Source organism: Ruditapes philippinarum, unplaced genomic scaffold (genome assembly GCF_026571515.1).
Source record: "Ruditapes philippinarum isolate M1 unplaced genomic scaffold, ASM2657151v2 ctg3116_1_1_1_1, whole genome shotgun sequence".
Taxonomy (NCBI): domain Eukaryota; kingdom Metazoa; phylum Mollusca; class Bivalvia; order Venerida; family Veneridae; genus Ruditapes; species Ruditapes philippinarum.
This window is the reverse complement of record NW_026866865.1, coordinates 144,142-171,367: the sequence shown is the minus strand read 5'-3', so window position 1 is coordinate 171,367 and position 27,226 is coordinate 144,142. Positions and strand designations below refer to the sequence as shown.

The following is a 27,226-nucleotide window of genomic DNA, read 5'->3' as shown; positions in this document are numbered from 1 at the left end:
TTCAGAGAGCTTCAAATATACTCATAATATACTTAAATTGTACTTAATATAATATAAGTGGCTGGGCTAAGTAAAATATATTAGTTTTTTTAATGCATGTGCAGGAAATTTGCAGTAAACAGTACAATATTCTCATATATGTGAACTCTCCCACTTTTAGCGGGAGACTCCCTCTTTCTTCAGCCATATTTTCAAAGATTTCTTTTGAAATAAGGTGTATCCTCGCAAATTAAAGAAATCTCCCTATTTTTGATGTCAGAATTTCCTTCTTTGTTTATTGCAAATTCTAAAATCTCCCTCTTTTTTTAAGAAAATCTCCCACTTGATCATGAAAAAAAGTTCACATGTATGTATTCTTACCAATTATATTATTACAGATCTAAAGGTAAATTGCCGCTAATGGTTTCATCAATGTTGAAGATGGTAAAGTTATAACTTAATTACAGTATAATCATGGTAATATAATGCTATATAGCCACTTATGCCAATATCAATAATGGTCAATTAATTTAGTTTCCTGTTCAAATTGTGCACCACTTGTACACAAAAACACTTTTATAATTAATTTCCTTGCCTTTATTTTTTCTTTCTCAATAATTTAAAGAAAACACCCTTAATTACCTACTGACATTTCCTTTAAATTCTAATTTGTATGAACCTGGTTTACCGTAATCATGGGATACTGTGAATGATAGCCCAGTATTTAGCTCAAATTAGTGAATCTGGATGTACAACTGTAAGCAAACTCTTTGATGGTCAATCAGTCTACACAAACAGTAACATAAACAAATTGTCACCATAATGCAGTAATGGGTTTAACTCCTATTAAATCATATAAGGAGTTAATTAACTATTACTGCACTAAAGGTGACGAAATGTAAATTTATACATGTATCAATTAACATTTCATGCAATGATCAATCAAGAGCTCTCAATCAATGAGAATTCAAATTTGATACGAAAAAATGTTTTTGACTTTTAAAAAGAAATTTCCTTATTGGTGAGAAGTTGGAAATTGAATAATCACCCAAAAGTATCAATAATCAACCAAAAGTTGAATAATCAACCAAAAGTATCAATCAGCACAAATTTTCAGGAAACCTATATAATACATCTATGAAATATTTTGTATTCTGTAAATCATTGAGTGTCAATAATGATATTCCATTTTCTCTGAAACTGCCTGATTTATTTCTGCCGCCTTCTAAGAATGCAGTGAACTGTATTATGGCTCAAAAGGCAGCTCAAAATAAATTACCATTTCTCACAATTTTATGGATATATTTATACATTCTAGTGAAATTACAGGAAATCTAACACTGAAAATAAATTGAAATATAGATCCTTTTGAATAATGATTAACAAACAAATTTGTTTAGCTATTCTTAAAATCTGCATTGTGACGTATACCGTATGCCATGGAGTGCAATGGGGGACAGTAGTGGATTATCTTCCCTTGATAAAAACCGAGGTTGACCAAAATGTAAGTAGGTCCAAATATTTGGAATCCTTTGCTTTTATCGTTGAGTTTTATATAAGACAGGTTGATATGTCTTAATCTATTATTTACACATGCATCAACAAATATGTAAACTTTAAGGAAAAAATGTTTAATTTATGTCAACAGATTCTACATCTTATCGCAACATCTAATCTGAATATTACAAATGATCATAATTAGCCCTAATTAATTCAGTCTGCTACAAAGAAATAGGCGATAAAGTCCGAGTAATCCAATAGCTTAGGACCTATCTATTTATAGGGAGTACTCAGGGGAGGTTATTCACTACTGTCCCTCATTGGATCCAGTCATTTGTAATATTTAACCATTTTGCACCCTCCCCAACCCCAAAATCCTCCTATCCCCATCCAGGTGGAAAGTGGCAGTAGTTTCTATTTTTCATCTTTCCCCTATATTAATATTGTTGTAGTTTTAGCAAGGCACCTGGTTAAGGTTTGATTTAATGATTGAGTTTGTATGAGAATTGAGACCTCATTTGTTGCCATTATTTATTACTATAAATCTGTTGGTGCTAGACTGTGTATCAGTCTGGAAGATTTTAGTCTGGTAACTCTGTCAACGGGTACCTGCATAAATTATGGACAAGAGGTCTGCAATTGTTGTGTTTAGGGAACTCAATCATTGGTTACCATCATAAATATTCCAGGAATCAGTCTGTTTGTTTCTGGTACAGTTACTTGATCAACACTTGTCGTCATAAATATAGAAGGCTTAAATTTGTCAATTAACACTAAGGTAACCTCCAAATATGGAGAGTCAAGGTATTTCATATAAATACTGAGACAAGATTTTCTGGGGGCAGTTAAGATTCAAGTTTCTAGATTGAAGGTTGAAGAATAAGATTCAAAATGCAAGAGTGAGATTGTAAGAGCTAGAGTCGGGATAGGGATTTTTGAGAGTTAATTCTCAGTGACTTATCAACCATGTGTGAGGAAGAAAAACTCTGTAACTTTAATTATTAATTGTAGAGTAGAAATTTAGGACACTTTCAAATAAATAAACAGTGAAATGAAATTAAGAACAGTTATTGTGTATATTTTATGTGGAATTATGGAAGTAGTAGAAATTATAAATTACGAGAGAGAAGAATTTATAACACTGGTGGCAGCGAACGGGATTTTTGGACTTTAACACGTTTAGAAAAGATTTTAAAGTGATTATCTGAAGAGACATTTATTTGAACTGTACATTATAAAATTACTAAAATGGGACCAAAGAAACAAACCGGTGCAGCTTCAATTATTGTGGAAGAACAATTCGGTGATTATGTTTTATCAAAAACTCAGTTATTACATGAAAAACTGAAAATAGCAGAAGAAGAAAACAGAAAATTAGAAGTAGCTATTAGAAAAACAGAGCAAGAAGCCATGTTACAGAGAGATAAAATTGTGAATCATTATCTACAGAGGATAAATGACATAGATGGATTATTAATTATAGTTGGTCTGTGTGAATTTTTGTCAGACTTTTAAGTACACTGTTTTCATTGCACATATTCATGAAGATAGATGACTATAGGATAAGACTTTAAATGAAAAATATTTCTTAATTTATTGCTCAATTGGAATTAAATGAGGGTTAATGAAAAAAAGAAATTGTGGAGAAGGTGCCATTAAGATTTGCGAAAATTATAACACGGTCAAAGATATCAATTCAAGTAAATTCAGACATTGTTAAACCTGGTAAAGCAATAAATCTTGGAACAATTAACTCATCATTAGACATCTCCTGCTTTTCGGAAAATAAATAGCCAGCAGATAAAGTGTTTATGGGAAGTGTGCTAGTATCCCATAGAGAAGTTCGAGGCAATTCAATTCCCATTAGATTAGTTTACTTTTGATAGAAATGTAACATTGACCAAGGGGTCATTATTTGGATATTTGTATGAATTAAATCAATTAGATTTATTGGAAGAGAAAGTGAAAATTGATGACTGCAAATTAATTAGTAAAACATATGATAATATTAAATATGAGTTCACTAAATGGAGCAGTAAGTTATAAGGGTTATATCATAGATCATCAGGAAGCGGACTTTAAGTTAATGTTGTGAAGCCTTTTACATTTGCAATTAAGTCTTTTATCAAACTCAAAGACTGTACTGTGCAACTGGGAGAGAACTTTTGGATGTTGTTACTTTTATCACTCAGTAAAGACCCTATCTTTTAGAAAGAGAATTTCTTTTAAGGACATATTGTTCAAGTTTGCGATGTTAAATATTGTTCAAGTTGCCGACAGGTCAAATGGCTCGCTGTTTAGAAGTTTTGTCACAGTTAAATTTTAGGATTGAACAAAGAAGTGGGAGAAAACAAGCAAATCTTGACAGTCTCTCTAGAATGTCATGTGAACAAGAGTGTAGTTGTTATGATGGAAAAACAATTTTGGAAGAATTACCTTGCAAAGGATGTGTAACCTGTATGAAGAAACATGAGTCTTGGTCAGATTTTGCCAAATTTGATAATGTTGTTCCCTTGTTCGATGAGAACATAGGTGAAGGGAAAAGTATCAAACCTGTTGTGTTAGGAGTGAAACCTCAAAATGACTGGGCATTTTGGAGTGATGTTTTCTTGTTAATGCAGCTGCAAGTTATGAGATTATTGAGTTGTTTAAAATCACTTTTCCGTGGAATAAAAAGGGCAAGGAAGTATTTTCGATATCGCATAGGTCGACTTCGTTTCCGTGAAAGCCTACATTCGCATGGTGAAAGAAGTGGAAACAATCTCAACATGGGTGAAAATAATGAACAGGACGTAAATTCCATACTAGGTGGCGAAGTTGTTTCATCAGGAAATGAAGCTCAGGCATCTAACTTGGGTTGTCTTAAGCAGTTCAACACTATTAATTATTCACGTATTAGAATGGCAAAATTACAGAGAACAGACCTTGATTTAGGTGTTGGGACATCATGGATTACTGGAAGCAAACAAGTGGTTGACAAGGACGTAAATTCCATACTAGGTGGCGAAGTTGTTTCATCAGTAAATGAAGCTCAGGCATCTAACTTGGGTTGTCTTAAGCAGTTCAACACAACTTGTTATTCACCTGTCAGAATTGCAAAACTACAGAGAGCAGACCCAGATTTAGAAGTTGTTATAACATGGGTTATTGAAAACAAACGACCCTCCAGGGACAAGGTAGCTAGATATTCTCCAAATATAAGGAACTACTGATATAACTATGACTTGCTAGTGATGAAGGATGGAGTGCTGTTTATAAAATGTAACAGTATTCTCAACACAAGAGAGGACGCTTTGCTTCTTATTGTTCCAAAGGTTTTACAAAAAGAGATTTTGGTATCTACACATGACTCAGTTACAGGCGCTCATTTGGGAATTACAAAAACTTTGTCAAAAATAAAATGCAAGTTTTATTGGTTTAAGCTAAGACACAGTGTTGAAATTCATATAAAGCAATGCAAGAAGTGTTCATTTCTAAAACGATGTTGGTCACAAAATGGACAGGGTTAGCACTGATAACAAGGACAGATAATGGCCATGTGGAAATCATGCATCATGATAGTTTGAAACATTATCATGGAAATTAAATGACAAATTGGCAATCAAACATGGCAAGGATCAACAAGAGTAACAATAAATCACAAATCAAAGAAACTAAGACAATGCAGAAGATGACATCTGAATCAGATTTTCAACAAGTAAGAAGAGGTAAAAGGAATAGGACTCAACACATACCATACCAGCACAGAACATAAAGATCATAAAGAATCATCATGTAAAATATCTTTCATTAAGTTTTGATTTCAAAGGAGTACATGTTGGGTATATAAGGGTACTCTGAGATTTTGCAGTCATTTCGGAGTTTTCTACCATTCAGAATTGTGTAGAGAATTAATAATGGAATGATATGAAAATGTAAAGAAAAAAGTGGGAAAAAAATGAGAGGAATTTTAAACGTTGTTCTCACAAAAATATGTATTGGATATAAAACGCAATCGGAATTAATTTGTGATTCGTTCAAATTGGAATATTAATTTGTTATTCATTTCAAAATTGGAATATTAATTTGTGATTCATTCTGAATTGGAATATTAACTTGTGATTCTTTTCAATTTGGAATATTAATTTGTGATTCTTTTCAATTGGAATATTATTGTGTGATTCTGGTTCAAATTGAAATTTAAAGTGTTGTATTTTCAGTTAACAGCTACTGCCATGTTCTTATTTCAACCATGTTACATATAAATATAAAGATTTAAATTTTTGTACTTAGGACTATATGGTACAGACGACTACCAAACAATTTCTTATATATTCAGTTTGTGCCTTTTAAAAATTCTTACACATTTGTAAAAAATTATATATAAGTAAATTGGCACAAAGACATTGTGTGCAAGAAATAGACAATGTGTGAAAGATTGCATTAGGATATTGTGAAATAGAAAAAAAAGGGACAATAGAACAATTATGTTATATAATTGAGTGACAAAATATGTTTCATTTTGATAATAAAACACGGTGTTAAAAGTTGAACAACTGTTTGAGAACTTTAATTAGTTTGTTTTGAGTGTTCAATGTATAATTGTAGTCAGATAAAAAAATTGTCGTTAACAGAAGTAACATTTCTGTAGATTTAGTATTTTCTTAGAATTTCGTATTTGAATAATGCTTATTTTTGTTAATGCAGAGTATATTATGTTAATTGAGAATGTTTTATCGTTAAACTTCTCTTCACTTTGGGAGTAAGATTGGTTGAATAGTCACTGATTTTTGTTTCATTTCTATATTTTTGTTTGGTGTTATTAACTTAATTGGGACAATTAAGCTTTTTAAGGTTGGGGGAGTGTTGTAGTTTTAGCAAGGCACCTGGTTAAGGTTTGATTTAATGATTGAGTTTGTATGAGAATTGAGACCTCATTTGTTGCCATTATTTATTACTATAAATCTGTTGGTGCTAGACTGTGTATCAGTCTGGAAGATTTTAGTCTGGTAACTCTGTCAACGGGTACCTGCATAAATTATGGACAAGAGGTCTGCAATTGTTGTGTTTAGGGAACTCAATCATTGGTTACCATCATAAATATTCCAGGAATCAGTCTGTTTGTTTCTGGTACAGTTACTTGATCAACACTTGTCGTCATAAATATAGAAGGCTTAAATTTGTCAATTAACACTAAGGTAACCTCCAAATATGGAGAGTCAAGGTATTTCATATAAATACTGAGACAAGATTTTCTGGGGGCAGTTAAGATTCAAGTTTCTAGATTGAAGGTTGAAGAATAAGATTCAAAATGCAAGAGTGAGGTTGTAAGAGCTAGAGTCGGGATAGGGATTTTTGAGAGTTAATTCTCAGTGACTTATCAACCATGTGTGAGGAAGAAAAACTCTGTAACTTTAATTATTAATTGTAGAGTAGAAATTTAGAACATTTTATAACAAATAAACAGTGAAATGAAATTAAGAACAGTTATTGTGTATATTTTATGTGGAATTATGGAAGTAGTAGAAATTATAAATTACGAGAGAGAAGAATTTATAACAATATCATACTAGTACATTGTATGGACATTTAGTTAAGAAATGATTCGGATAAAATGGACAAGTTACTAATAGTCAAAATCAGATTTTGCCGACCAAGATTTTTCTACTTCCTTCTGTTAATTTCTTAAAAGTTTTGGAGTACAATTATGCTTTATTTTTTGTCATATGGTAAGGAAGGAAGAAAAACAGGACTGTACCCTTTGAGAATTATAGTTCCATATAAAATCAAAAGTCTATAGTATAATTGGGCCACCATGCAAAACATATACACACATATAAGCACAATTATTACGCTACTGTTTTATAATTTTAAACATTACATCAATGTATTATAGTTTATTACATTACGCAACTGTATTATAGTTTATTACAATATGAAACTGTATTATAGTTTATTGCAGTCATGTATATTTACATGACATGTATAATGTAAATACGATAATAACATTTCACTTTAATGACACTCAAACCAATGTCTGACTTGTTTTATACAAGTTCCAATGTTATTATATTAGGCCATCTCGACTTATTCCACTTAGTCACATTTTTAAATGTATTATTAATCATAAAGCTTATATATCTGCTTCAAAAATTATTGTTTGTATATTAAGAAAGATCCAATACTTCCCCAAAAGCTTGTATGAAATAAACATGGTAGTAAATTACCTCAAAAGCGAATGACGCACAGCTAAATCAGGATAAAACCATACTTAAAATAGCATAACAATATTTTTTTCATAAGATTATGAAACCAAAATAATGTTACTGTTCATAGATTTTATATAAATATTTCATAAGATAATTATAGCTTTATACCTTTTACTACTTTATAAATTGTATTATTTAAGACATATATTTGTGAACCGTATTAAACAGGGTTATTACAAATTTTAACGCACAAATTAAGCAATGTAATAAAGCACTATAATTAATGTTATGATTAACCTCCTGCTTGCTGGCACTACCTCTACCCATATGACCAGTGCAGACCATAAACAATTCAGTCTCTGATAAGTGCAGACTATGACCAGTGCCTGCAATAGATCAATGCCAACCATGGCCAGTGCAGAGTATGATCAGTGCCGACCATGACCAGTGCAGAGCATGATCAGTGCCGACCATGGCAGTGTAGAGCATGATCACTGCTGACCATGGCCAGTGCAGCATGGCAGTGTTAACCATGATCAGTGCCAACCATGGTAAGTGCAGAGTATGATCAGTGCCGATCATGGCCAGTGTAGAGCATGATCAGTGCCGACCATGGCCAGTGCAGAACATGATCAGTGCCGGACCATGGCCAATGTAGAGCATGATCAGTGCCGGCCATGGCCAGTGCAGAGCATGATCAGTGCCGACCATGACCAGTGCAGAGCATGATCAGTGCTGACCATGACCAGTGCAGAGCATGACCAGTGCTGACCATAACAGTGTTAACTGTGATTAGTGCCGACCATGGCCAGTGCAGAGCATGATCAGTGCCGACCATGACCAGTGCAGAGCATGATCAGTGCCGACCATGGCCAGTGCCGAGCATGATCAGTGCCGACCATGGCCAGTGCAGAGCATGATCAGTGCCGACCAATTATTGGCCAGTGCAGAGCATGATCAGTGCCGACCATGACCAGTGCAGAGCATGATCAGTGCTGACCATAACAGTGTTAACTGTGTAAGTGCCGACCATGGTAAGTGCAGAGCATGATCAGTGCCGATCATGGCCAGTGCCGAGCATGATCAGTGCCGATCTTGGCCAGTGCCGAGCATGATCAGTGCCGACCATGGCCAGTGCACCATAATCAGCCAGCCCATCATTCTATGCTATATATGATCATTGTCTGCACTGTTCTCTAACATAAAATTCAGCTCTTAAATTTCAAAACTTTCCCTAAAATGATAAATGGTTTTGTCTTGATTGAAAAGATAGACCAGTCCATTTAAGATATTTAGCATATAGTAAGGATAAGGAAATGACTGACAAAGATTATCTAGTATATTATCACCTAAGTGCAGTAACAGGTTAAAAATATATTCAATTATATAAGGAGTTAAGCTGTTAATGCGCTGAGGTGACGACACGAAAGAGCCAGGATCTGAGTGTTATTATTTATTATTACACTTAGTCTTTGCCAGAATTAATAGCACAGTGTGGCGTGTGCCAATTACTGTTTATCATAATTGTAACAATAATTACATTTTTATAGTGTATCTCTTTGTTTCTCTTCAGAAGATAATTGTGTGTTATAATTCATAGGTTATTTTGGCTACCACTGTGTCAGAACTATGCCCTAGATATTGGACATCAACCTTACAACAGATACTGATAACAGTTGTTGTCTTGTTTTTTGTTTTTGTTGTTGTTGTTTTATATATATTTTTTTTTCTTGGGGGGGGGGGGGGGGGGGGGGGGGGGGGCATCATCATAATCATCATCAGACAGTAAACCAAAAACAAAATTAGGAAAATGTATTATGTAAAATAGTTCAGTTTCCATCATTTCCATGTAATTTTAATAAAACACATTATAGTATGATGAAATTTTCTAATTTTCATACATGTTCACATCCGTGTATTTTGTCATTGTGTTAAAGCATTTTTGGGTAGTCATCCTCAGGTTTCATGTCTTTGCCTTTAAACTTTTCAATTTTCTTATTCTTACATTCACATCTTGGTCTTTGTTACTGAAAAGTTTGTATTTTCATGTTTACAAGGGTACAAAGCTTTATGTTATAAAATAATTTTGTAAAATTTGGTAACAGTAAAAGTATAATGAGCCCCATCATGACAAAACCAACGTACTGCATTTGCGACCAGCATGGATCCAGACCAGCCTGCGTCAAGTCTGATCAGGATCCATGCTATTCGCTATCAGTTTCTCTATTTGTAATAGAGTTTGTAAGCGAACAGCATGGATCCTATTCAGACTGCGCGGACCCATTACCTTGGTTTTGTCATGACGCGGCTCATATTGTTTCCATAACCTTAATAATGGTCAATTCTTGAAAGAGTTGTGATACAGAATCATCATGACTGTCTTAATTATTTAACGTACAAATGTCATAAATATTGTATGCATGCAAACAGAATATGATGATCTGGAACAAAATATTTACGCTGAGCACTACCTTAATTAAAGTAGGGTTTTAACCATTCACTCAGCAATGCTTTTGTGCAATGCACCAATTATACTAGAATATTTCTTTCATAAAAACATTTTGGAAGTTTTTCTTTTATGAAATATCTATAATCAGATACAGCTTCATAACAATGTACAATTACACTTTACAAGTGCATAAACTTCCAGGGATTTTTTTTTTTACCCACATTCGGTCATATTTCCAATTGAAAATAATATATTATTTTCCCATTAATCCACCGGAAAAAATTCTCAAGTAAAACTAAAAATATTGAATAACAAATTCTAAAATCTTTGAAAATAAGGGCTTCTTCACTGTTATGGTGCTTAAATGTTTGAAGATGCCATCCTTGACAGTGATTCTTTGCATTCATTCAATCACTGAAAAAATTTAAGTCATACGTTTTTCCCAATTTTTAACAAAACATTGCTGAAATTCCCAATTCCGTGGGTATGGGTCATGTTCCCAATTTTAATCCTGGAAAAAACCCTGACTTCAGTCATAGGCAATGCATTTTTAGCAATGGCCATATGATCCCCATATCGGAACTCGGTACCAAGTTGAGTTTTAGTTAAGGGAGTCTCTAAACTTACAAACTTAAGCAATAATTGTTAATCTAGCTTAAACAAGACTAGTTTTTTTGTATCTTATAAATATATTCAGGGGAAAAGCATAAAAATCTTGTTAATTAACGATATAATTTACAGGCCGTCATGCCAGAAAGTTATCATGACATAGGAAGATTGTACATGCTGTCAGAAACAATTGTAACATTCTAATCTTATATTTTTATCAAGCATTCAAGAGAAAAACAGCTGAAAGAGGTTAAGAACATGTTTTTAAATTAGTCCACAACAAGCAGGAAAAATTTTTCTTTATCATATAGAAATCACATAATTATAATAACCAGTATTGAAGTAACATAAGAATTCCACACTTAAAATTTTAGTATTAAAACTAAGTAATTTTCCCGTAAAACTGTGAATTCTAACAAGCCCGGGAAAATATTTACTAGATCTTTTCTATTGTTGAGCTCAGTGGATTAATTTCAATCAGAGCCAATAAAAAATAAAAAGCAACATAAGTTTTTACATAACCACAATTATAAGTTACATTCAACATATAAACTCTCTGCACACATAATATACATTTAAGGATAAAATCGTGCTAGGCACACTATACTTATAATGATGCATGACAGCCGATTCAGGCTTTAAATGTGTGCATCTGCAAAAAAGGTTAAAAAAATCTATTTGTGCATAAAAACTTATTTTTGCAAATAGGTATACGTTAAAACTTCTTATAGACTTCTTTTAACGCCTTTTTTCACCCCCCCCCCCCCTCTTGAGATCTCAAATGGTGAAAAAATGCCCTATTTAGACCCTAAACACTTGTTTTCGTTTTAGAAATGTTGTTAAAAAAAGTGATCACTTTTTCGGCGCCATCCCCTATCAAAAAGATACATCAGGGGGTGCAAGGGGATGTGCCCCCTTCTGCTTGGGGGTTTAAAGGGGGCAGCAGCCCTCATCGCCAAGAAGGGTATCAAGTAAAAATAGCTGATTGCAATGACGACCCCCTACTGATCTGTATAAATGAGAGACCTTGACACTTTCGTTGTAGAACCCTCCACCATTAAACAAAGCTGGGAATGCGTCTTTACAAAATTGATTGTAGGAATGCTGAAAATAACAATAACATGCAATACTGCCGTGTGTCTTTTCATTAGAAAACTTTAATTAACAGCCTGCAATTAAATTTACAAGTTGAAAATCATAACAAATCCAATTTTACACGCAAATATTAGATTAAAATTACAAACTAAATTTTGTTTTAAAAGACCAAAAAAATAACAGATTTTTGGAAACTTGCCACAGCAGCACTGTCACAAACAAAATTAATCTTTTACCAATAAATAAAACAGGACCTATATAAAATTAATGCCACCTGAGTACAGAGTAATTACAGCAAAAATAATCTGTGACAAAATATTAACAGACCTACATTGTACATGTATATGAACAGGAGCTAAAATTAGAATTAATAGGGGAAAAAACACAACAAATGTAAAAAAAGTAAAAAAAAATACATGTATTAAAAAGACAGTAAGAAAACATTGAGAAAAAAATTCCAAGACTCTTAGGACAATCCAGAATCTTAGAAAAATCAAGCAACTCATTCTTTTTGACATAATTTACAAAACAACTAATTAAATAATTACTTCGTCAGCCAGCATTCTACAATTAAATACTTTCACAATTATCTAAAACCCGTAATATTAGATCAAATTGATACGACGACAGGACCTTGCATTCTCGTTACTATGGAAACAAATGCAATTTCTCCATTAATTCTACTATATGCGTTTTTATAATATAAAGTCTAAGCATCAGCCATGCTCCTAGCTATCCCCACTCAGACAAACTGGAAATATTTGTAGCCATTTATTAGGGTTGACTAATCAATCAATAAAGAAACAGAAAACACTTTGGCTGAAATGTTATACATCTGTAGTAGAAGTATCGGTTAACAGTTGATATTGCTATCCATGATCAGGCATTATATAAACATAAATGGACTAAAATTCAGATAAAAAAGCCGTCCAGTAAGCTCAATAGGAAGAGTGTTGGACTGTGGATTGGGCGACCCGGGTTTGATTCCCGGATGGTGCAGGACACTTTCGTTGTAACTGATCAAGATATCCTTTCTAAGGTCATTCGCACAGTACATTTGCTCTTGCATGTACAGAAGTTATCAGTTCCTTGTAAAAGTGAAGGCAACTAGTAATGGTAAACTGCTTGACAGCCTGCCCTGGAACAATGTGGGTGCTGAACTGTGCTCTGGTAAATTCAATGTGGCTAACTGTCGTGATCAGGAGTGGAAACCAACAACACCACCACAAATTCAAATGAAAGTAACAATACAACCAGTCTAAAACATTTGTCTGGCAGAAATATTAATGTCTTATTGTTAAATAAAATATCATGTATATGTATTTTAATACTTGTTTGTTTCCATATTTGTCTCGAACGGACAATATCAATTTGAATTGTTGTAAGTCATTTTTTAAACAAGTCTTTTGGGAAGGGAAAACAAGATATTTTTTAATTTAATGCAGGTCTCAAACAAATGTTAATGCATCAATAGGAACAAACTGCTCATGGTTTATAATAAAATTATCAGACCTATACAAAATAACTGTTAAAATTAGAATTTGAAGTCACCTATGACCTCAGTCATGTGATGACAACTGAGTAATGAGCTGTGTGCCAGTGTCTACTATTACAATGAGTTTTCCTAGGAGTTTTGTTGGCTGCTATCTGTCACTGAGGTTTTTTGACAATGATGGGACTGCAAATAATTTTTTGACATAAATGTTCCATTTGATGAAGGTCAAGGTCTAGATAAGTAACTTATGTGCAAAATTAAAATTATTGGAATGATTATTCCAATTGAGAAGTGACCGAAATTTCAAATCAGACTATGAATAGCACAGTGGTCAATATGATTTCAATTTATTTTTGAGAATATTTCTTAATCATCTTTTGTATATATCTTTCTGTTTTAAGTCCCCCATTGATCTATGTTAGACATTTAAATCTGATGTTTTTAGGCTTTTGGACCCCTGAGTGGAGTTCCTTTAAATTCCATTTAAAATATTTGTGTAGGTCTAATGGGTATATAATAGCAAATACAAAATGTAACTAAGTTTTGGAGAGAGAAACAAATCTAGAATGATCAACTCATACCAAATAGAAACCCAAATTCCAGGCAACTTGAATGCAAAATTCAGTGAGACAAAATGTTCATAATATAAAAATGACAAGATAAAATGTCTAACTCATCGCTCCAATAGAAACTACTAAATTCTCTAAAATGTTAAACATGATCATTTAAAACTGAATTTAAACCACAGAACCTATACTTGAACTTCTTACTTCAATTGACAATACTTGCATCAAATAAGGAACGAAATCCTAATCATAGGACCAAGACTTAGTAGCACTCAAATTCATCATCCTTATGTTATCTTTAATCTTTAGGCCATTTCCCCATCCATATCATTCAGAAATTTAAACAAGTGTTTATGAAGTAAAGGAAATTAATGAAACAAATATCAAAATTTAAATAATTACAATATAGAAGCAAACATTAAAATAAACCAATCATGTCAATTATTTATGTACATGTATCTCCTAATCAGGAATGATCCCGTTTTCTCTTTGATAAGCCATAAATAATTTTTGGCCACTTGGTTTTTTTTAGCAGTAGCAGTACTAATCTTTATCTATATGAGTACATGCTAAGGGTGATATAACCTTTTCTTTATTCTTATAGCAAATTTTCAAAAATAAAGAATGTTAATTCTTGAAAATTACACTAACATTTCAACAACTGAATGTTTCATGCACACTACTGTATGCATTTATTGAAAGACATCTTTATGCAGTGTCTATTCTTGCCTAAAATGTAAGACATGTGACTGCTGGTATTGTGCTATTTTCCCCCGGCATCACCCCATGATGTGAATCAATGAATCAATGAAAAGTGTAAAATTTTCAGTCAGTGTATTTGTGTACATGTACATGGACACTGCTGAAAAAAAAATTATATTATATTTTTGTACTATGCTCATCTTTTGGCAAAATACATTTATTGCAGAAATTGATTATAATCTAGGAAATTTGTGAAGCTGCATTCCCTTTAACTGGTCAAATTGTTTATTGTTGCTTTCTTAAAAATCTGCCAGTTTTTTTTTAATGACACTTAGACTATGTATTAATAATGAGTGTAGGTTAAAGGTAACATTTTCTTCTCTGTGTGAACTCAAAAGATAAAGAGACTGTATAGCAATATAGCATAAATTAATATATATTTAAATATCAAACAAGAGGTTGTTGATCAGTGGTTAAGAGCCAGAATTGGCATGGGATTAATTAACCGAATCAGCCTCCAATTTAGTGATTAATTAGAATTTCTTATGATCTTTTTTTATAGGGAAGTCAAATGTTTTGACTTGCCCGGCTATAGTCACTACACCTGTATATTTAAAAGTAATACAATTTAAATAAAAAATAATATAAATCTTTACTTAAAATTTTCTTTCTTTCATATGTAATGTGTATGTTAATGTTTATTTGCCCAGATGATACAAAAACCAGTTGGCATTATATTAAAATAAGAAACACCCAGACTTCCCGAAATACGTCGGTCCGACGGACATGTCCAATAAATTTTGATTCGGTCCGTTGATTTTGTATTCAGATCGGTCCGACTGTCCAGGTTTTATCCAGGTCACATGTATACAAATGGCGTCACTAAAGATGCCAAACTTTGGAAAAAACGAAAATCTACATCAGCGGACCGAGCAGAACAGCAGTGAAAGGATGAAAAGAATAGACCTGAGACAAACTTTAATGAAAAATGGAAGCAGGACCGGGAATCGTTGGTGTACGACAGGAAGGAGAAGAAAATGCGCTGTACGGACTGTGCCAATTTTAACGGCAATAAAATTAAAACCGAAAAGTGTCTTAGAATTTCAAGCACAAGTTTTCCTTTGATATTGATTAATTTTTTCAGTCTGACAGATTTCGTTTTGGTCTGACACTTTTTTCTAACTTTCGGGAAGTCTGAACACCAGCAGGGTTCGAATTTAAGCTGGCATATTGGCAAAATGCCAGTTAAAATCTAATAATGCCAGTAAAAAAAATTTCTCTAGCTGGCATTTATTTGCAAGTGATTATTCATTTTTGCATCTAGAATTTCAAAATCATGGGGGGATTGTCCCCCACTCAACTGAAAAATGTGGGGATTTGAAAAAATGTGGGGGACATGCAATTACCTTACAATATGACATAGTGAAAAAAAAATCATTTTTGTTTAGGCAATTTTGACATGAATCGTCTGCTTAACAACAGAAATAGAAAATAAATATAGACGAACACCAGGGTTCGAATTTAAGCTGGCATACTGGCAAAATGCCAGTTAAAATCTATTAATGCCAGTAAAAATTACTCTAGCATTTATTTGCAAGTGATTGTTCATTTTGGACTTTTACATAATTGATATCTTCTGAGCTAATGATGATGCTTGGCAACTGCCCGCTGCAGAAACTGATGAAGTTTACCTTAAAAACTTAAAAATCAATTTTTGGTTGCTCTCTTTATTTTTTCAGTATATTTTGATGGACTATTTATAACAGCCAAACACTATTGGTTAGAGCATCCAAGATGTTTTATCAGGGTCCAATGTAAATGCGTAGCACTCCTCTGTAGTGTTTACTTTTAAGCTGAAATATTTATTTATTTTAAGTAGATCAGTAACTCTGAGTTTTCAGGCTGTTGGTGTAATCAAGTACAAAATATGCTAAAATTAATGACGGTCCTAAGAAATTACATAACATGAACAAGTTTATAACTGATTTCCAAAGCTGTACCAGGCTTCGCGAAACTGCTGAAAAATTTGCCTGACATTCGGTCAGACAAACTTTCAATTCTTGTCTGACCGAAAGAACTTTTGTCTGACCGAATTTTTTCCCCCAAATATATGTATATGGTAATACCTTGGTGTTTTTTTTAAAGACATAACAACTTTTAAAGATTTGCAACACAATTTTATTCCCTTAAATAAAACATTAGTTTATCCAGATTGATGGACTCACAGGCGCTAGTCACATATATTCAAATATTTTACATAACCAGTCTGTATATGTATATAAAGATATATAGTATATAGCCCATAAAAAACTTTAAAAAGTTTGTTTCAAGCACCTGTGGATGGGCTCTGTTTGGAAATCAAAACATTCATGATCAAAGCGGTCATTTTTCCATTTACCCACAAATTTTCTCGGCGGGCGCCTGGACTCGTATTCCTTTTGTTTCGCTTTTTTTTCTTCATTGGATAGTTTACGATTTTTGCCGGGCGTAGCGCCAGCGTAATAATGTAGTAACACCGACATTTTGGTTATTGACAGTCGTATGTATCGGACACTTATAATGAAACGGCGAATCAAAACTCGTTTTACATTTTTTTATTCAAGGGAGAAAACTCGGTCTTGATCGGTCTTGGATATATCCCGGTATTCGTACCGGACATAAGGTCCGGAACTCTGAAAAAAATATCGGACCGGCCTGATTTTTGCCGGACATGTCCGACGGTCCGGCAACTTTCGCGAAGCCTGCTGTACTAAAGCATGTGTAGCTCATTCGACTCAATTTAAAAGCATTACATCCTACAACAAAACTCAGAGATCACTATCTGGTTGCCACTGCTCAAAGGGTATATAATAGGCTTGTGGGTTATAAATTATAATATAAAATATATAAAATGTGCTTTACTTGGAGCTGCAGTGGTAGGCTTTGCCAGTCAAAAGGAAGGACTAGGCTTTGTCAAGGTTCATATCAAAATATAATTATTAGCAATGTTATAACAAAGGATTTATGAAAAAGACGCATTTCCGCATTTAAATCATTAAAACAACTGACACATGTATAAATGATCGGTGGTTTTCTGCTGGAGAAGCTATGTCTAATATTTTGACAATCTCTATATATTTCTGGGGAAATGTCACATGAAAAATTAAAATATATTAGCTGTCTACTATATATATGATCATTGTTTGTTGTTGTTGTGGTTTTACAATCTGCAGAGCATGACTCATTTCATTGTTGTTTTGGTTATTGATTTTTACATAAAAAAAACTTTCCGGGACATTTATAAATAAACCACCATCTTACCTTCTCTCATGACTACTTTTGAGAAAGATCGTCTGCTGTCAGTAGCCATGGTTTTTCTTTAAATATTCCAATTGATATTTCCAATGAAATATGCATATAATATATCCAATGTTATATTTTTTACTGGGGTCATTTTGCCATATTTTCACTTGTGTCAAGTGTTTAGTCAGAATTAATCAAACGCTTGAATACAACATAAAAGCGCCCTCTTGTCTCAGATGATTGTTTACTTCGAGAATCATACAAAAATATGCGGAATTTTATTATAGGTTTCGCAGTACTACAAATACAAATGAAAATTTATTCTATATAAAAATGACCACCGATCATTTACAAAAATGATAAGTGATTAACATTTGTTTTTTTTCTTGTCCATTTCAACTCCAATAAGTGTCAGGTGCAGCCAGACTATCCCCCAGTAAATTCGAGTCCCTTCCCTGACTGTGCGCAGACTTTTGCCCCCACCACCACTCTTTATTTATCGATATTGATACTTAAAGGTGTTAAACTTAAATGGGAGTTATTTATCAATAATGATACATAATTTAAAAAAAAATGTCAAAAAACAACATTTTTTCACCAAAATTCAGTGTTAGGGCACGTGTTAACATGGAAAATCTAGTTTTTGGGTAATTCCAAGGTTTTTCATCATATTTTGTTAACCTTTTCCCTCATATAAGCGTGTTTCGACGGCTTTTTGCCCCCCCCCCCCCTTTTTGATGCCTCAAACAGTGAAAAAATGCCCTATTTAGGCCCCAAACACTGGTTTTCGTTTGAGAAATGATGTTAAAAAAAGTGACCACTTTTTCGGCGCCGTCCCCCATCCAAATGTCGCTAAGAAAATTTTGGACATGTGACAGGCTAAAAATGGCCTCAGGTCGATCTTAGGGTAACTAGTAACTGACGCTGAAAAGCCTTTTACTCTATCTCAATTCATTGAGAAGTTGCAGCACTTTGAAATCAGTTTTGATGGAAAAAAACAATGCAAAATAGTGATTTTTTTCAATTTTGAGACGTCCCCCCGTTGCCATGGTAACAGGAAATTTACGATTGAGCATGCTGTTACAGAGGCTATGGTGTAGTCAACATTTGTGCCAAGTTTCATTAGTATCAGTAACAAATGAATGCATATATTTTAAAGATTACTTATAATGCGTATAAACATTTGCAGTGCATATTTAACATATTCTTGAATGTTTAGAAATTGTTTCAGAAGAGTAATTATATGCAAATATAAAATTAAACTTAAGTGCTGTTACATCCTTAATTACAACATACAGGATCTTTAACGGATAAATTATCGTGACCACGCGCTGTTGTTGAACAGTTTAACAATCAAGAAATTTGCCATAATGAACAAGATCCTAACTACCACCTCCAACTGGAAGATATATCATCCACACTGTTAGTGATATATACACAAGTGATATTATTTTATTTCACTGCTACAGTCCATGTTTCAACTGGTTGGCGTACGATAAATTGAATTAATGAAATTAATGTGTGGGTCTCATTGTCAATACTCTCAAAAGAAGACTCATATTAAACGTAAAAAAGAAAATTCGTTAATTACTGGCTTGATTTTTTTAAAATATAGTACTGACTTAAGCAAATCATTCAACATTTGTACATGAACATATTTGTGTCAAATTTGTTACTTTCCTCGACATTACTTTTTTAAATACAGTATAATAATTTTGAAATCTTAATATATAAATAAAACTTAAACAAGTTATTGTTTCTTCGACATGCAAAATGAAGATTTTTATTTGTTCATTTTAAACCTGTATATACATATACATGTATATGAAATTTCACATAAAAAGAACTTCAGTTTTTAACAATTATCCTAAAATAAAACAACTTCTAATCTACAATCCAGAACTCGTTACCCACTTAATTTGTGTGATGAAATGGCTCTTTGAATTTGCAATAATCCCTCTGAATTCTAACGGGTTTTCATTTGCAAAATACAAAAATAAGGCTACAAACACTTAAAGAGTCTGGACTGACTCTTCATCTTTTGCTGTTGGCAAAATTCAGAGCTAGTCACTTTTGGTTTCAGCAGGTTTAGCGTTACTTTTTCCGGGTGACATAACTTGAAATCACGTCATTGCGTTTTTGTCCTTCACAAAATGCGCATGCGCGAAATGCATCATCCGTTACTATGAAAAATTCGTATTGTTAAAAGGTCTATGCCTTCATTTTGTAAGTAATATATTGTTCACCACAAAATTGCTACTCTCAGAGTCGTTAGTTATGTAAATGTAATAAATATACTTATATTATTATGCAATGTAAAAGTCACTGTTTCCAATATCTTAATGTAAATAAAGATTTATATCAGATCAATATTCTTATCTGTACTTAGTAATGACAATTTTATTTATGGTCGTGAAAATAAGCCAACACGTTGAAACTTTCCCTACCAACACGTTGAAACTTTCCCCAGTAAGCCAAAATAGGATAATTTCATTGACAGTCATTCAGAATATTTTCTACATATACGATGTATCATGGTTACCTTTGTAAAGAAAATACATCAAATAAGTAAGGACATATTTTCATTTTAAATAATGAAGTAAACACATATTTTATTAATGTGTCAAATGAAAACATACAAAACAATGAACATACAATACATGAACACTAGTATACATCCAGCCCAATGGGCTAAAATGAAAATGAAAACAATAATTTGAAAACACTTAAACAATATAAAGGAAAAATGTAATAATGGTTTAATATTGTCATTCAAAAAATTAAAGTTCTCAAAGCAGTTTAACCATGAGTGTGTGTGTGTGTGTGTACCTTATGAGAAATAATATTCGTCAATGCTGATCTCATTTCAAAAATACATTACTTATGAAAATCGTGAAAACGTGTCTATAGATTTATCGAAACTGTGCCTTAAAACAGAAGAAAATAATTACATAAATATAAGATATTTACATTCATAAATAAATGATTTCTAATCAACATTTAAAATTTCAAGCAATTTCATCATAACCGCTGAAATATCTAAACTAATTATTTATAATTATTTTTTTACATTATGAATATATTCCAACAGTTGATAAAATTCTTACAACAGTTAATCAATACATGACTTTAACTGTGGTCAATAGTTATTGCAATATCCATTATACCAATAGAGTGTCACCCTTTCAGGTCATTTGGTCTGGTACACTAGAAGTGCACACCATGTGCACAAGGGCGAGACGTTTGCGTAGTTTGAACTCAACACTGTAATTGGTATATTATAAGCTAAAGGGAGGCAACCTTTATTTAATCGTGAAAACGAGTCTATAGACTTATCGAAACTGCGTATTAAAACAGAGGATACAATAACATAAATATAAGGTAATATAAATGATTTCTAATCAGCATTTGAAATTTCAAGCATCGCTCAACAAGCTGATTAGTCTGAATTATTTTTTTACATAATGAATATATTCCAACAGTTAACAAAATTCTTACAACAATTAATCAATACATGACTTTACAAGTGGTCAATTGCTATGCAATATTCATTATACCAATAAAGTGTCACATTGTCTGGTCTACCATGTGAACAAGAGTGGGGCTTTAGTTTGAACTGTTATATCACAAAGTAAAGGGAGACAACCTTTAAAAAAGAAATAGTGCACCTACACATTATTTAGTTATATTATTCAACTTAGTTATATTATTCAGCAGTTAGTTTTATCACCAGGCGTTAACCTTGACTTTGCTTGCTTGTATGGTATGTACATATATTGTTACATATATTGTTAGTGAAATTTACTCCTTATATAGGAAAAGTAAGATGCTTTCTTTAGTTGGCATTTAGTTTGACCAATTGAACATTTTGGTAATTGACACAATGTTGCATATCCTAGGTAATTTTGGGAATAAATTATACAGTGAAAATAGAATGTAAGAACGATTAAAGAAATATGGCTAACCAGCCAGTTGGAAAGTTAAAAATTAGAAAAACACATTTTTTAGGTAAATCAAAGTGGTGATAAAGATGAGATACAAAACTCATATAGATTGTGCTTGCATTACTATTCTTTCTGATTAGGTCTACTGTTATAAAAAGAAACATATCGAAAGTTAAAGGTCCATTATACTTTTATGCTAATTACTCAATTTTGAAAGAAAATGTTTTCGACTCATCTTAAAGTTTTCAAAAAGTTATTCATTGGTCAATTACACGAAGCCTCTCTTGCTTCTGTTGCTTATTTTGGCAATGCGTACAAATATAGTGATTAAGTATTTTGTATGGAAGTCAAAATTATTCTTCCTTTATTTTTTGCTGCTTTTATGGCATGTAATTTCACATTCATCTCTACTTCATTCAGGTGGAAAACATCTTGATGTATTCTTTTAAGCCATTATTAAAACGTTATATATATCACATCTGCCCTCTCTATAGAAATTAAACAATATCTCCTCTGTGCCTCTAAAAAAATATATTATACTTGTCCACACATCTTCTTCTATATACTAGTACGTGGGCAAAATATCCAGAATAAAGTTAATCATCAATCACATTGATTTATTCCCTATAAAACCGACAAAGGTATTGACTTTATTAGTCTTGTCATGACGGAAAGAAGTTTTGCATGTAAATATGACCCTGTATTACGTTACTATCGTAATTATTTTATTTCCATCACCGGAGATTGATGAAGTGAGAAAGTACGTGAAATATATATATGATAAAAAGGTTACGTTGATGTAGAAGATACTTCTGCCTTTCTCATAAAAAACGACGAATCCACACTAGTTCAATCCTATCACAAAAATCTTCTCTTCAATAGAAAATAGGTCCTACGTCAAATTAAGCAGAAGCCAGAGACTGCGTGATAGATTCATATGAAATGCACGCCTTCTCACTATCTATTCAAATTTTCCTCACATATATCCTTTTTGAGTCATGTTCAAGACAAAAATATGCATGATGAATACGAAAGGGAAATAACAATAAAATCCTGATTGGGAGAGTTAACACTCTTGTGTATGATATATACATGAAATTTCATGCTGATATCAGAAACACAAATGGGGTAGAATTAGAAAAGGAAGACAATTCATCTGATGTTCACTCTGTAAAATATATTTCGATCCTACTTGCGAAGCAAACAAATATCCTCTGTTTTAATAAACGATTCAAAGGAGTCCAGCATGGTTAATAAATACAAATAAATGAATAAATAAACTGTATTGATAGATGGATTTTGTTTGATATTTTCAAGGGGACTGGCGAAATTAAAACAAAAAATCGTTTGGGCAAAATAAGGGAAAAAATAAAAATAAGAATAGAACAATTTTGTATTTAAATCTAAGGAGTCTAGCAAAGTTAAAAATATATAAAGAGGGAATAAATGAAATACATGTATTGTTTAAACTCCAAAGAAGTCTAAGGGCTGTCTAAGGTGGATGTGGTTGGTATGGAACAAGTGCACACGACAGTAACTGTAGAAGTTATGTGTTTTCCGCAACATTGCATGGAAGGTCAGAAGTTTGTTAAAGCAAAAATAGCGTCAGAAACACAAAAATGGACAGAAATTGAAATAAATAGTATTATGAAATAGATTTCTATGAAAATCACACAAACCTGTTAAACAATACAATACCTTGATAACTGTTATAGGGTTTAGAGTGTAAACAAAGTTAAAAAGGTAAAACGTTCATGATTTACAGCTAGAGTTTCGTGCAAAAACTATTTTTTTACTTAAATAAATGTTCGGAATCTATATTTATATTTATTTTTTCCTTTGAAACCATTTTATTATTTTTTACATAGTGCGTTTCAATGAAATGGCGATACATCACGTGCACAAAATATGACAAGGTTCAAAACTCTGACAACTTACATTCAAGAACTACCTATCCATTTACATTTAAAAAGCAAATTAGCATATCTATCTATAGCCTAAGTTAAATGGGAATCCATCCGTCAGCCAAGGCACAAACAGTAGTTTTATCAATAGCGTACGGACCCCGGACATGTCAGTGGTCAAGCTCCTTTTTAAGCAAACAATAGTTATAATTTACCAACGTGTTTTAAAAAAAAGAGATTAATTTTGATCAGAAAGTAGGTAAGCCATTGTACAGCAACAGTAGTCATGGAATACCTAAAATTAAAGTCACCAGAGAAATAATTATAAGGTCATATTGTTGCCTGTGAAAGCATCTGCCTTTCAAGCCGCCATTGCCTACTAGACACCCATGCATCCTATTTCTTATTCCTTGTTGTTTCTTCCTATCCTGGAGGGCCACTTCCCCCGGCTTCAGTCAGGACATCAGCAGCTGCTCTACAGAATACAAATTTCGTTTTTCCCACTCCCAATTTCTATTAAAAATCTTCTGCCATTAGTGCCTCTCAATGACGTACATGTATCGAGGGAAAAAGCGCGCGAGAGCGTTTATCTTAAAATAAGTTAAATCAACTATGAAAACTCTTGCCGACGTTTTTTTTTTAACATATGTCACAGTGTTTGAACAGATACAAGTTTGACACATGTATGTCACTTATAACTTTGACACTATTTGTTGCGACATGTTGCGTTTAAAACAGTCGGTATTACGCTGTAATTAGCAGTGTTACTTTAAGAGCAGCATTTAGGCCTCGAACGATTACCAATGCCAATACGATTATTTAGATACACCGAGGGGGGATTAAATATTCTCGGAGAAGTGATGTCAACCATGTTTACATGCTTAGCATACATGGTATTTTTGTTCATGCCTTTATGTGAGAAAAAAATATCGCACTACTTTTCTTATCATGAATGTCACAGATTGTATCAATATGTTTTTTATCCGTCAGAGAAATGCAAATGTAATCAATACAAGGTAGTTGCTATTCAAAGATGTACTTTCTTCGGATATTGAAGTAATTATATGTTATAAATAAAGTAACGCAGAGGCAGTAGTTTTAGTGAAAGAGCGTTAACGGTCATGTCTAGACTCCATCAGTGTTTATTGAAGCAATCTGTTCGCACCATGACATCGTAAATAATTGCGAAATTGTGAGAAGAGAATTAATGTGCAGCAAATAAAAAAAGCAACACATGGTCGTTTATTCCATTGCATTTATTGAATGGAGATACGAATGCAGCACAGAGGTGATATCGGTGATGATTGTTCATAGTGATCTTTAAATATGGAATTTAATGCATTTAATCATGAGAACAATAGTGATAATTATAGTTACAACGGACAAAATATATCCGACAATGATCAATCTTCATGGATTAATGCGGCTCAAATTACGAGAAATGTTTTGATTCCCGTTATATCAATTGTTGGACTTGTAGGAAATACGCTGTCTCTTTTAGTGTTCATGTCGAAACGAATGCGGAAATCACCTTGCTCAGTATTCCAGGCATCTCTGGCAGTTGTTGACAACACTTTCTTAGTTGGATTATTAGTAACGTGGATCGATGGCGAGTGCCAAGCATTCCTTACAATTGACTTTGCATGCCAACTACTTATATTTATCACATATGTGACAAGTTTTCTCAGTGTTTGGTTTATAGTGGGATTTACATGCGAACGTTTCTTTGCCATTTATTTCCCACTTCGTCGTCAATTGATGTGTAATGCCCGTCGCCAGAAAATAATTGTGGCCGTTTTAACGTGTATTGGCTCTGTTTTGTACCAATTTAGTTTCTGGACACTTGAAATGCAGCAATGGGATGATTCTTTGAAATGCTTATTTAAGCCTGAACATTATAGGTTTTTGAACATTGTGGTTTGGATTGACACGTTCGTTACAATGGTTATTCCATTTATTGTCATTACAATTCTTAACACGTTAATAGTGCGTGCTGTTTTTAATTGCCAACCTAGGCGTAAGGAACAAGTGCCTTTAGTTTCGGTTTCTCGAACAGACACACATACAAGTATAAATAGGAGAAAAGATGATGCTAATGAGGGCGGAAGTGGTCATGATGAACATAGAGATTCACAACGGCCCATTATCCAAGGGTTGAAAAGAAACGGCTTAAAACATTCGAGACGAGGATTGAACTTACGTGTGACTAAACGGTTATTGCTAGTCTCTTCAATGTTTTTGTTACTGAACCTCCCGTCACATATAATACGACTACATAATCTGATAGTGTCTGCAACATCAAACCATGACACTGTTACCCCTCGGTTTTTCTTTCTCCAAGAACTAACATTACTGTGGTATTATACGACGTTTAGTTGTAATTTCTTTCTGTATATTGCAATGGGGAACAACTTTAAAGAAACTCTGCTGCATTTACTTCATTGTAGGAAAAGCACTTACAGCTCAAGAAGGGAAATGTTACTAAAGTTGAGATCTACAAGAGGGAGTCAGTCGAGTCGCACAACATTACTGTAGAGTCAATCATCTCCAGTACTATATAAATCGTAAAACTTCGATAACTATTGTGTTTTATTATGCGATTCCTTTTAGTCAATACACATCGTACCAAAGTAATTTTAATTTATTGCTAACTACGACTACGAAACTTCGATCGGATAGTAAACAAAATAAGGAAATGAAACATTCTATCATGAGAAATGACTTCACTTAATCTAAACATGACAGTGTAATTCAAGCACACTTAGGAGTTTTCGTTATAATTCCTTTAATTCTTCAATTGCCTTATCTCCTTCCAGGATGTAACACTTTAAAAGCTTGAAAAAATGTGAATGTCGCGATATGCATTTATATACATATATACATTTGAAAAAATGGCACCTTATGTTATCTTTTATGATGTTCGTAAATTAAATATTTATCTCATTTGCTCGGTTTATAAAAAGAAACTAAAAATATTTTTTTCTGAGATTGTTTATCAATAAATAATATTTTTTGAAAACACAATTTTAATATTGGTAAGCATATTTTCCTTTACACATGCGCTGATATTTACAAAACACGACGTGGCACAAGGGTTATTAGTGACACATGGGGTATTCGTGGAACACACGGATGTTCGGATAAAACTGCTGTCGGATCAACAGGATTCCTTAGCATGTTAAGTTAAAACCATACAAAAGGATGAATTCATTGGAAATGTACAGCCAATCATAAGATAACTTTTGAAGATATTTTTCTCAAAGTTAGAACTGAAACGTAAGTGTTTTTTTCATCTGTATGTAACAATTATTGTAGTTTTTGCAGACGACATTCTACAGATGAAATTACAAGCTATAACAGTTTATAATTGTATCTAAATTTTAAATGAAACACATTGAAATTATCATAAGTTTTATAGGGTAGTTATTTTGAAAACACCACTTAAAATATAATCAATTTTCATAGACGTCAATGTATATTTATATCTATTTATCGTTTGATACTAAACAACTA

The 27,226-nt window shown here is 32.8% G+C and overlaps 1 protein-coding gene and 1 pseudogene across 1 annotated transcript; one reads left to right on the top strand and one right to left on the bottom strand.

The window, feature by feature from the left end:
- Positions 1 to 18,093, bottom strand: part of LOC132734039 (cyclin-dependent kinase 14-like) — an 87,417-nt pseudogene extending 69,324 nt beyond the window's left edge.
- Positions 18,094 to 24,773: 6,680 nt separating this feature from the next.
- Positions 24,774 to 26,560, top strand: LOC132734040 (thyrotropin-releasing hormone receptor-like). Its single transcript, XM_060720737.1, has one exon. The coding sequence runs from the start codon at positions 25,040 to 25,042 to the stop codon at positions 26,246 to 26,248; it is 1,209 nt and encodes a 402-aa protein (XP_060576720.1). The 5' UTR covers positions 24,774 to 25,039; the 3' UTR covers positions 26,249 to 26,560.
- Positions 26,561 to 27,226: the final 666 nt, after the last annotated feature.